The sequence below is a fragment of the Danio rerio genome, chromosome 17 (genome assembly GCF_049306965.1).
Source record: "Danio rerio strain Tuebingen ecotype United States chromosome 17, GRCz12tu, whole genome shotgun sequence".
Taxonomy (NCBI): Eukaryota; Metazoa; Chordata; class Actinopteri; order Cypriniformes; family Danionidae; genus Danio; species Danio rerio.
Window position 1 is genome coordinate 54,926,887 of NC_133192.1, and position 13,160 is coordinate 54,940,046.

Sequence of the window (13,160 nt, forward strand, 5' to 3'; positions counted from 1 at the left end):
CTAAACTCAACCATCACAGTAGCATGAGTGTTACCTTAGTGGGCGGTACAAGATCAGCTACGTAGTTGACAATCGCCTACACCTCCCCCTACCCTAAATCCAACCGTCACAGTAGCATGGGCGCTACAAGGTCCGCTACATAGTTGACAATTGCCTACACCTTCCCCTACCCTAAAGCCAACCATAACAGTAGCATGGGTGCTACCTACGTGGGTGGTAAAAGGTCCGCTGCGTAGTTGACGATCTCCTACACCTCCCCCTACCCTAAACCTATCCACCACAGTAGCAGAGGCGCTAGCTTCATGGGCTTTACAAGGTCTGCATTCTAGTTGACGATCGCCTACATCTCCTCCTACCCTAAATCCAACCGTCACTTTAGCATGGGCGCTACCTTCGTGGGCGGTACAAGGTCTGCGATGTAGTTGATGATCTCCTACACCTCCCCCTACCCTAAACCCAACCGCCACAGTAGCAAGGGCGCTAGCTTCATAAGTGGTACAATGTCCGCTACGTAGTTGACAATCACCTACACCTCACCCTACCTTAAACCCAACCGTTAGAGTAGCATGGGTACAACCTTCATAGGCGCTACAAGGTCCGCTAGATAGTTGATGATCACCTACACCTCCCCCTACCCTAAACCCAACCGTTACAGAAACATGGGCGCTACCATCATGGGTGGTACAAGGTCCGCTACATAGCTGACAATCGCCTACACCTCCTTCTACCCTAAACCCAACCACCACAGTAGCAAGGGCGGTACAAGGTCCACTACGTAGTTGACGATCGCCTACACCTCCCTCTACTCTAAACCTAACCACCACAGTAGCATGGGCGGTACAAGGTCCACTACATAGTTGACGATTGCCTACACCTCCCTCTAGTCTAAACCCAACCACCACAGTAGCAAGGGCGGTACAAGGTCCACTACGTAGTTGACGATCGCCTACACCTCCCTCTACTCTAAACCTAACCACCACAGTAGCATGGGCGGTACAAGGTCCACTACATAGTTGACGATCACCTACACCTCCCTCTACTCTAAACCCAACCACCACAGTAGCATGGGCGTTACCTTAGTAGGCGGTACAAGGTCAACTACGTAGTTGACAATTGCCTACACCTAACCCCAACCACCACTGTAGCATAGGCGTTACCTTAGTGAGCAGTAAAAGGTCCGCTATGTAGTTGACGCTCGCCTACACCTCCTCCTCACCAAAACCCAATCCGCACAGCAGCATAGGCGTTATCAAACCCCTATAATTAGTCAAACACGTCATACCTCTGTTTTCTCTTGACTTCAGCATCCCTCCACCACCCCAACTCCACACTATTAAACCAGAAACCTTTTTAAATCTGAGGGGGGAGCAATCTGGAGCCGGGCTAGACACTGCGCTCTGACCCTATCTCTCTCTATCCTGATAAGGAGAATAACATGAGTTAGGGTGTCTTCTCGAGCTCAGAGCCCTCTCCCCGGACAGCACGCCAAATACGCATATTCTTTTCAGTCAAATATCTATGAGCGTGAACTCGTGAAATATAGTTAAATTAGTATTAAATCTCATAGATGCATCAATAGGAAAGTTGTGAGTTGTCTAACGTCATTGAATGAACCTTTTAAATCACACAATCAATGCATATTTTGCAAACAAACCAAGCTAAGTTGACAGAATGCAGGTAATATACTAAGACAGGTACAAATTGGTTAAGAAAGATTTTTAATGTTTATTTTATAGTTCAGACTTTTTACAAACATAAAAAGAAGGCTTTTCGACCATATAATAAATGTGTAAATACCAGTTAACTGACTACTTTAAACTTTAGTAAATGACCATACATTATACTTATTTACATTCCAAAGACTTTGCATCTGAACAGGAGGCTCCTATAAATGCATATACAATGATTACAGCGATAACATCAGTGTGTCCAAGCCTTTTCATCGATAAAGATAAATGTTCCATTTTTTTAATTAACCCCTCATTCATAAGACAAAATATACAAATTGAGTGAGTAAAGAAAACGTGGTTTAAATATTGAATTTCTAGTTTTGGCTAATTGTAAAAAAAAAAATAATAATTATTTAACCCCTTAAATTTGTAACTGTGTCATGATGCTGATGCAGTGGTTCTCAACCACATCCCATGCTACCATTTCAGGTGCTGGTGTCTCTGCTAATGAGCTGATGAGCTGAATCAATTCAATTTGATGCCATTTATCTATGATGCATACAATACCCACATTCTGAAATAATACTTCACAGCAAACATAAACAATATGTAGCGTTCATTTTGCTCACAAAATACATCAATAAAAAATTATTTCTATCTTTGCCTTTCCTCGTGGTAGTTTGAAGTTGTCGTAATTGAGTCATCAGATTTAATGGTAGTATAGGTTCTTGGTTTTTTATGGTCTTCATAGCTGAAGAAACCCTGCAGGAAAGGGCCTGAAATCCTCTGATACTGCAAGAACTTCTTTGGAGGAGAAATTTGACTGTAGCCGACATTAAGCAACTGATCACAGACCACAGATTTTATTCTAGCATTAAAGGAATATTTTACTTTTACCCAAATTTGTTTCTGACATCCAAATTGTGGCTGAAATCACAAAGTGTGAGCAAGGCTTAACGATACATGAAAAATATCCAGTACTGCGGGGGCTCAGGAATGTGATTGAGGCCGTACTCACACTAGGTACAGTTGCCTCGAACTGGTCCAAAGCACGCTTGTCCCCCCTCCCATCTCCCCCGACGGCCCGCACTCACATCACAATCGGGCTTCGGCACGCTTACGTCATCGCTGCTGCGCTGTTCAGTGAGAAGCGCTCTCTCACTGAGCAGCACAGTGGAGATTTCTCTAGTTATATCGTGTCAGTCGTTTAATATGCAGTGACATGCAGTCAAATATTTCGCCAAACAGTCCTTAGGGATGCCGTGATACGCAGTCAGATATTTCGTCGAACAGATCCGCCACTTTTGGCGCTCATAAACAATCATATAGCTCTCGTGCTGCAGGAATGAGGAGGTCTGCTGAAGGCGCGCAGCTGTCGTGCAGTGAGGGGTTTGCGTCTTTAATAAACTGCGGCAGTTTGCGTTCACTGAACAGTAAGAATGATTTAAAAATTTATATGAAACAGTCCCTTACTCTTAGTCTCGCTTTCAGTTTCGGCCCAAGTGAACCGCGCTCAGGCCCACCTCTTCCAACCGGGTCAGGGCCGGCCAAGTGAACCGTGCTTGAGCCCGATTCAAACGATCCGGGAAACAGGCCTGGGCACGGTACGGATGGCATATTTTGAGTAGGCCCTGAGAACCACTGTGCTAATGGCAAGAAATATTATAACACAACTACATTTATCTACTTTAAAACAACACATGGATGAGAAACACTGAAACGAGAAGGAGAAATAAATAAATAAACATCCAGATGTTGCATTATATCTCACCACAACTGAACATGTTGCAGTTCCATGTCACCCAGAATCTCCAGTTGATCAATGGAGCTTAAGTCCTGCACTCTGTGGTTGTAATCCAGGAGATGGGATCCATTAACTGCTATCTTAAACTGATGAAGCTGACATAGGATGATTATCTGAGAAGACACAAGTTAAAAAACAATTAGTTTTAGTGGTTTTTGTTTGTTTGTTTTGCATCCTTATCAATGCAATCACTGGCACTGCATTTTTTAAGATGATTATTGTTATTTAAGATTTTTCTCAGACCAACTGTTCTCAGATTAATCTGCCCTAGACTGATTGATCTCAACATGTTAGCAACATGGTTGAACAATTCAGAAACAAGTTAGCAAAAGATTAAAAATGCAGGCTATATGCTAAGACAAAATAGAATCAGGTTAGCAACATGCTAAACCAAATAAGAAAGTGCTAGCGATTGTATTGTTCCTAGGGTAATATTTTAAGACCATTTTCCATTCTGAGGCCAACATCTGACCTGCTTGTCTCTACAGTGCATCCGGAAAGTATCCATAGCACTTTACTTTTTCCACATTTTTTAATGTTTCAGCTTTATTCCAAAATGGATTTAATTCCCGTACACACAATACCCCATAATGACAATGTGAAAAAAAATTTTTTTTTAATTGTTGCAAATTTATTAAAAATAAAGAACCTGAAAAATCACAAGTACATAAGTATTCACAGCCTTTGGCGTGAAGCTCTAAATTGAGCTCACATACATTTTGTTTCCACTCATTATTCTTTAGATGTTCACCTGTGGTAAATTCAGTTGATTGGACATGACATGAAAAGGCATACACCTGTCTATTTAAGCCTCCAGGGTTGACAGTGCATGTCAAAGAACAAACCAAGCATGAAGGCAAAGGACTTGTCTCTAGACCTCCGAGACAGAATTGTCACGAGGCCCAAGGCTGGGGAAGGTTACAGAAAAATTTCTGCTGCTCTGAAAGTTCCAATGAGCACAGCGGCCTCCATCATCCATAAGTGGAAGATGTTTGGAACCACCAGGACTCTTCCTAGAGCTGGCCGGCCATCTAAGCTGAGTGATCGGGGGAGAATGGCCTTAGTCAGGGAGGTGATCAATAACCCGTTGGTCACTCTATCTGAGCTCCAGCGTTCTTCTGTGGAGGGAGGAGAACCTTACAGAAGGACAACCATCTGTGCAGCAATCCACCAATCAGGCCTGTATGGTAGAGTGGCCAGACGGAAGACACTCCCCACCTGGAATTTGCCAAAAGGCATTTGAAGGACTCTCAGACCATAGGAAACAAAATTCCCTGGTCTGATGAGACTAAAATTGAACTCTTTGGAGTGAATGCCAGGCGTTACGTTTGGAGAAAACCAGGCACCTCTCATCACCAGGCTAATACCGTCCCTACAGTGAAGCATGGAGGTGGCAGCATCATGCTGTGGGGATGTTTTTCAGCAGCAGGAACTGGAAGACTAGTCAGGATAGAGGGAAAGATGAATGCAGCAATGTACAGAGACATCCTGAACGAAAACCTGCTTCAAAGTGCTCTTGACCTCAGACTGGGGCGACCGTTCATGTTCAAGCAGGACAGTGACCCAAAGCACACCGCCAAAATATCAATGGAGTGGCTTTACAACAACTCTGCGAATGTCCTTGAGTGGCCCAGCCAGAGCCAAGACCTAAATCCTATTGAACATCTCTATAGAGATCTGAAAATGTCTGTACACCGTTGCTTCCCATCCAACCTGATGGAGCTCGAGAAGTACTGCAAAGAGGTATGGGAAACCTTTCCCAAAGACAGGTGTGCCAAGCTTGTGGCATCATATTTAAAAAGACTTGAGGCTGATGCCAAAGGTGCATCAACAAAGTATTGAGCAAAGGCTGTGAATACTGATGCACACGTGATGTTTCAGGGTTTTTTCATTTTTAATAAATTTGAAGAAGTGAGGAAATAAATGAATTTAATCAATTTTGAAATAAGGCTGTAACATAAAAAATGTGGAAAAAGTGAAGCTCTATGAATACTTTCCAGATGCACTGTATGATGTTCTAATCCAAAGATATTGCTTTTATTTTATTTATTTTTTATTATTATTATTTTGCAAAGGAACTCTTACTAGTCAAGTCTAAATTATTTGAAGAGTGTTTGACAGCTTTATTCTACAGAGCACACACGCATAAGGTGTCCATAAGGTCTATTTATGGATTTTATTCTAGATCAGTTAAACTAAATCATTGCATACCTTTTAGTTTATATTGTATCATTCAAATATATCACTGATTACTCATTGTTGCCAGTAGCTAGTGGTACCTCAAAGTAGTTTCCAGCTGAAAAGGGAAAGTACGGCAGTTCACGTTCCTCTGGACCCCATGACTGGCTGAGAAGAGAGTTCCTGATAAGCTTGCCAGATTTGATGTGTGAGTAAATGTGCAGAGCAATGTTGTTTGATTGGCCGCACCGCAGATTAACTGTAAAACTTGAGAAAAGAGAAAACAAAGAAATTTGTGCCAATGCAAATAACTGAAAAAAAGACAAGTTTAATAGCTACCTGTGAGGGAATAAGCTGATATGCCCTTTGATTGTTATTTGTTGTCCAGGAATGACTCCTCTAAGTAAACTTCCCTTGTAGGGTATGCTCTGCAAAATAACAAGATGTATTATGAACCAGGTTTTCATTATATTAGCATAAAATGCTTTTTTCTCATTACTGAATCAAGTATTTGAATTATTCCTGAAAATCAGCTAATGTCAGGTGTAGAGGTGCTGAACTTACTAGGTCACTTGAGTTGGAAAATATTGCCTGTGTAATAACAGAAAATATGTCATTGCAAATATAGTATTACAGTGAAACGTCACAAGCTTATGCCGAGTTCAGACTGCAAAGTAGTCGTGTCACCGATGTTTTCACACTGCATGACTGTCTGGGCTAGTGTTCTCTACTTTCTTCACACTGCAAGATGGATCGACGAACAGGGGGTTTTACACTGTATGACTTTAAAATAGGAAGAATCCCAGATAACTTTGTCCAAACTATGTCTCACAACCAAAAACACATAGTATATCTTCTGATTTATTAACTACAAAATGAGAAAGAAGCCTTTACGGGGTAGAAAATATACATATTTGGCGACGCAGTGGCACAGCAGGTAGTGCTGTCGCCTCACAGCAAGAAGGTCGCTGGGTCGCTGGTTCAAGCTTCGGCTGGGTCAGTTGGCGTGCATGTTCTTCCGATGGTCAATAATTCAGTCAGTCAGTCAACAGCAGAGAACAGCAGGCACAAATGACACTCGCAAGAGAAATTTGAGATCTCAAAAAACGTACACAGCGGCCTCTTGAGATTCACAAAAACTGCACAAAAAAACGTACCCCCTTGGACGTATTTCGCAGTCTCCAGAAATGTATATAGAAGTACATTTTCAAAATGGATTTGTACCATGGGAAATCAAAATGTACCTTTGGTTTTTAAAGCCTGCAGATACAATATTGTTCCTTCATCAAAGGTAAAAATCTGGTCCATGAAGGTACCGCAACAGTGACAAGACACTTTGTACCTTAACAGTGTCGAATGTGTTTCTTCAAGAACTATTAAAAGGCTTTTTGGTATACCCAAAATGTGGCAAATTTTTTGTTTTATAAATATAAAAACATCAAATACATTTATTAAACAATGTTTTACTTTACAAAAAAGTTTATTTTTGTGTGAAAACACATTTAGAAGTTACAATAAAGAATAAAAAATACTTTAACATAAATAAAAAGATCAATTTTTGTATCTTAGAACTTAATAATGAATGTTTATGAGTTTATTTATACATATGCTTATAAATGATTCATGTTTTAATATGGAAATTATTCATGAAATCACTTTGCCTTTCCAGTTTTTATTTTCATAGTGTAATAAAGGAGTTGTCCAACACTTGTGTACCTTTTTTATGAGAACAATTCATTTCAATTGTACCATAAAAGTTACAGAACAGTGTCATATGAGGCCTTTTCTGTACTATATAAAGTACCATTTTTACAAAGGTACCTGATTAAGGAACATTATTTGGTACCACTGTGTACCTTTTTTTCTTAGAGTGTAGAATATTCCCATTTTTGAGCATTGGTGACATTAATATTATTAATAACTATACAAAAGCACGCACATCCCTCATAACTGGATGCTCAGCCAAAATAAACTGTCTGATGAAACATCACACGCTTTGTGTCAGCCGTTTTAATTTAATAAATTTGCACTTTTGGAGCTTTGGTGTTGCCGCCTTTTTTGAATATATAAATTGACATTAATAATATTGAACTTATTCTAAAATGCGGAAGTGCGCCTGTTATCGCGATTGTCTTAGAACTTCCGATTCAGTCGCCTATGGGAGAAATGACTAGGAATAATAAACGGCAGAAAATGGTCAAACTGCATGCTCTACAAACAAATGTTTGCATGACTATACAGACTAAATAGAATAATATAATAAGAAAATATCAAATTGCAACATTAAGCAGTGTAACAAGCAGTTTTTAACGTCAAAAAATGAATGGAAGTGAATGAGACCAGAAGTCTCGAGCCATAAAGTTTCAAATGGCAGCACCCGCTCGTCGGCGGAGAATAAGGTGAATACTAACAAGTGCAAAGTGGTCAAATTTGAAATAGTAAAATTAGGTGTGTAAAAATATTGCACCACAAATGTATGTCACTTACTGAGTCAGGGATAAAGCCAATGGCATGCACTTCTACGTTTCCAGATACTGAAAACGTGTTAACCATCTCAAGAGGAATCCTGTGTTTATATTCCAAAATATGAACACCATTTACTGCTACCTACAAGAGTAAATGAGTCACATTACGGTTACTTGACAAAACTAAATCATAACAAAACTAATCATATCTCTATATCTAAATTGTAATAATTACTAGAACTAATAATTCATATCAGTTCTAAAATACTTTAAACCTGAGTTTAACAAGCTACTTCAACAGTAGGCCTTATATTTCACACTCACTTTGAAAACATCGCAAAGTACCATGATGATCGTCTCAAATGACGCTCCTTGTTTAAATGGCATGAGGTCCACGTTTTCTTCTTTTCCCCAATTTTCATGATGCAAGAAGTTACACACGATACGTGGAGAACTGCTGAATCGTGGATTAAAGTGAAATGCCACATCCGCCCGTGGCTTTGTACTGCAGCCACATGTCAAATCAAACTGAAACCTACGGAAGACATACCATATTACAGTTAAGAGATGTATAGAGTCAATAGCAAAGAAAAATGTTTGGTCATTTTAATTGAAAAATAAAAACCCTGAATATTATTAACTAAATACGTAATTTGGAGAATAATAAGAATTTGGATAATAATAAAAAACTTACAGTGGTTATTTTAAATATGTATCTGCAAATAATAATATGCCAGGGGTGGCCAGTCCTGTCCCTGTAGGTCTCCCTTGTCTAATCCTTATGATTTACCAAGGAACCAAGCCATTCTGGAAAACGTAAGAATACACTTGGATGGGTGCAAGCGTATATTTTGGGAGGCTGGTAAACTATTGGAATGGACCCTTCGCTAAGCCCCGCCCTCCTTAGTTGTTGTTGCTACGCCTGTCAAGCTTTCGTGCCTGGCACAGCTTTTTCGATGAGTGTGTGCCGGTTTCAGACATTGCCAGGGATATAATGTCATTTTTGGCGAACATGTGAGATATCCGAGAAAGCCAGAGAAAAAAGGACTGCAGTATGCATTACAGGGGTATATTCACCACATAGCAACCGATAAGAGAATAAATTAATCAAAATTGAAGCTAGCTTAGCCTAGCCGCCTCATATGCTAACCATTCAACAGCTTAGCTCATGCTCGGCAGGAGAGGTGACGTTTAAAAATAATCTAATAATAACAAATGAAACTGTAATTTCTCTGTTTTCAGCCAAAAAGCCTGATAGATTAATTGGTGTACATTGAAATATAGCGTTACTAACCGACGAGGAAACACGCATGACAGTGCTTTTACATTTCATTCATAGAAAGAACAGCCAGAAAGGGAAACTGATGGATTTGTGCCGAATAGTAGCATCATTGACACATAACAATGCACAGTAAGTTAACTATTACTGTCAGTATGTCTGTGTGCTCTTTATAAATGACTGAAAAACAGCTGGGGGTAAAGTATATTGACCGCAGCTGCTCAGTTTGTGATCATATCGGCTTTGTTCTGTTGATTTGTAATTTCAAATATTCGTAGCTTGAAATATATGGAAATATTAAGTTCAGTAAAGTTAGCAACAGATTCGCAGATTCGTATTTTTCGGATCAATAACTCGTGTCATTATGATCTATTCGCTATTAGTATGACAACGTTACTAACGTTATGGCGAAGGCTTAAACGGAGCATTACTCATAATATCGAGTGAAAAAAAGAAACAAGACAGCTGTGAAACAGAACCTGCTTTGTGTTTTTGTAGGAAACACAGTTTAGATCTGTTTAGGGTAAGAGGTGTGTGAGTTATTGCCGCCTGTCTATCACTGAATGTGTCAGGAATATCAAAACAAAACCAACTTAGCTCCGCTCCTTTAGCGCTCCTTACACAGTTTGATCCACGCTGGCATTTCTCCTCTTGGGGTTTAGGTTTTGAAAAGAAAAAAAAATCCACCATCCCGTCCCAACTTTAAGGAGACCGGGTATCAGATTTGCACTATCCATATGTACTCACTCGAAAGCTTGACAGAGCCCCTACGCGTAGCTACAGTTGCTAAGCCACGATTGGTGGATGGTGGTTTTTGGGCGTGGCTTAGCGAAGGGTCAATTGCTCCGGTTACAATACAGCAACCTAAATACATACAATGTTGGATTCACAGGCTGGTTGTTAATGAAGGAAGTCAGCAGCATTTTTTATTATTGAAAAACGTTTCCTCATCAGATAAACTCGAATGAGCTCTATGCACAGAACGCGTTTTTCACTTTAACTTCTGGTGAAAAGTTTATGTGATATTTTAAATTTCGTAAGGTTGTTTTATCGAGAATGTATTTAAATTAAAATGTAATCTGTTAAATAGACGTAAACATTAACTTAGTTAAGCGTAAAATGAGATGAAATGCCATTTAAACACAATCGCCGTGAGGAACAGCAGTGCTGAATCATCAACTTCATTTTCCTTTCGGCTTAGTTCTGGGTCGCCACAACGGAATGACCTGCCTCTGTTTAAAACACTATGGTAGGATAAATATCCATATTTCAATGACATGGCATAGAAAAATACTATTTAATGCAATTTAATCTTATTCCGGCATTGAAGATGATTAATTTTTCACTGTTGCCCAATATGCGGCCCGCTGAACACTTTCATCCAGCCCGCGAGGGAGTTTTTAAAATGCTGCTTCTGAGTAACGGTTTGGTTTCAGAATTAATAAATTATTGATGCAATACAATTGAACGCCATGTGATGGCACTATAGCACACATTACAGTTATAGCAACCAGTAGAATTAGAACACACTCTCCAATATTAAAATGCACTCTACCGTTAATGACTGAAAAAAGAAAAAGAAAAATTGACTCTGAATGTTGTGTGTTTAAGGAGGAATGGACAACAAAATACTTCACCAATATCGGACAGAAAGTGGTAATGTATGTCTAATATGCCAAGAAAGTATTGCTGTTTTTAAAGACTACAATCCAAGAGGCCGATCACACCGAATGTGCATTTACGTTTTAAAAACTCGAGGTTTGGTGAACTGCGTTTTTGTTGACAAGTAAAAAAGGAGCGCGGTGCACTTCTTTATGTCGCTGGGCAACGACTGAATCAGCTGGGTATTTTGCGAGAGTGTTGCTGTTGATATTAATATAACTTTATTTTCAGGCTCATTGTTCACATTAACACACTCATAATAACATGACTTTAAATAACAAAGACTAAGATTCTTCTTATGTTTTATCTCATATTTTTATAATGACTGATATGAGCACATTAATACAAGCTCAAATAAGATTATTGTCAATTTGACTCAAATTACATAACAATCGCTGCTTAAATGTTTATTTTTGTCATCTAATATATTTTCCCTGCATACATCCACATTAAAAAGTTATTTTATTAAAGATTTGGGGTTTCATCAAGTTTTATAATGATTGATCTGTATATTTTAAAAGCTGTGCACATTAGATTATTGTAAATTTGACTGAATAGTAAACTTTAAGAATTATTTTAATGTGTTAATATGATTTTTTTTTCTATCAGACAATATATTTTCTTTTCTCCACTGTAAAAAATATGACATTATTATTATTATTATATTTTATAAGGCATTATTTTTGTTGTATGATAATTGATAAGTAAATATAAATAGCAGTGCAAATTCATTTGACTTGTAAATTTGACTCAATAATAACTATTTTTTAAAAATGTCATGTTAATGTGACATGTTTCTGTCTGATATTACATGTTCCATGCATACTGCCACTATAAATAAAAGTTATTTTTTTAAGGATTTGACATGTGGCCCTTCACTTGGTTTAAAAACTTGATGTGGCCCTCGGGTCTAAATAGTTTGCCCACCACTGGATTAGTGTCATTCAAAGGAGTTTGAACAAATGTATTAAGAAGATAAAAACAAATGCATATATATATATATATATATATATATATATATATATATATATATATATATATATATATATATATATATACATAATTTTTTTATTTTTTATATATATATATACCTTTTACGCATGTCAACTTGTTCTAGGGGACTGCTGAAACCAATTTTTTTTTTATTATTGTTTACAATCTATAACAGGGGCACTTTCAGGATATTATATTGCTTACGTTTTAGCACTGTGTGTGCAACATTCAAACAGTCCCCAAAGCAGCCTAGACGAGTGTTTACTACCAAGGTTGGCTGTGAACCATGCATTTATGTAATTTAAGAGCAGCGAATGTTTTGATGTATGGACTTTACCTGTCAGCATTATTTTGAACACACCCCTGTATAATAATCATCTCTCCTGTGTGAAGACCATTTGGTATAATCTCAGTGAAAGGGACTGTCTGGGGAAAATCAAAACAAATAAACAACGTTCAGAACAAAATCCATCCGCAGAAGGGCTTACTGATATGCGCGGAAAACAAGACCCCTTCAAATCCACAGACAAATGCTTGTGAGAGGATGAATTAGCACATAGCTAACGTTATTATTGTCCATTATGGTCAGTTGAATAAGGACGTCTCAGATTTAAATCAGTTGCTTACCGGATTGAGAATAGTCCGTTTTGTATTTGCCACTGACATTTACTCTCGGTATGTAATAAAACGGAACGTAAGTCAAAATAACGCAGCCTTGTCAAACCACCGTTTTCTCTACTAAAAGAGTGTTATGATATGCTGAGCCTGAAAGCTGCTGCTACAGCATCTTCAGCATCAAGAGGTACCGACTGGACAAGAATGAAGCAACGCGAGATATGCAGTCTGCTACTGCGGTCACGCCATCTGCGGTTCCGAGAAGGACGGACTACTCAGTGCTGCGCGTTTAGTGCGCTGCGTTTCATAATGTTTCAGTTCTGTTCGCGTAAATCAGTTCAAATTATAGGGAATCAAAAATGATCACCTTTATTCATAATATTCATGACTTATGTTGGCTGTGGTATTATTCTTTTGTTTTGCTGTAATTGTGTTTTATTTGCGCGTTTAAAATTAAATTAACAGCATTTAAAATCATAAGTTTTGCTGCCATA

General features: G+C 38.6%; 1 protein-coding gene across 3 annotated transcripts; it reads right to left on the minus strand.

The window, feature by feature from the left end:
* Positions 1–1,705: 1,705 nt before the first annotated feature.
* On the minus strand, positions 1,706–12,872 carry lgals8b (galectin 8b). Of its 3 annotated transcripts, XM_073927695.1 has the most exons (8): positions 12,679–12,872; positions 12,389–12,477; positions 8,442–8,652; positions 8,140–8,259; positions 6,217–6,243; positions 5,992–6,080; positions 5,754–5,919; positions 1,706–3,587 (listed from the first exon to the last, which is right to left on the minus strand). In XM_073927695.1, the coding sequence occupies exons 1-8, from the start codon at positions 12,715–12,717 to the stop codon at positions 3,438–3,440; spliced, it is 891 nt and encodes a 296-aa protein (XP_073783796.1). In that variant the 5' UTR covers positions 12,718–12,872; the 3' UTR covers positions 1,706–3,437. The 3 variants fall into 3 exon arrangements, with proteins under 3 accessions (XP_073783796.1, XP_073783798.1, XP_073783797.1); XM_073927697.1 differs by lacking the exon at positions 12,389–12,477; XM_073927696.1 differs by lacking the exon at positions 8,140–8,259.
* Between the last annotated feature and the right edge of the window lie 288 nt (positions 12,873–13,160).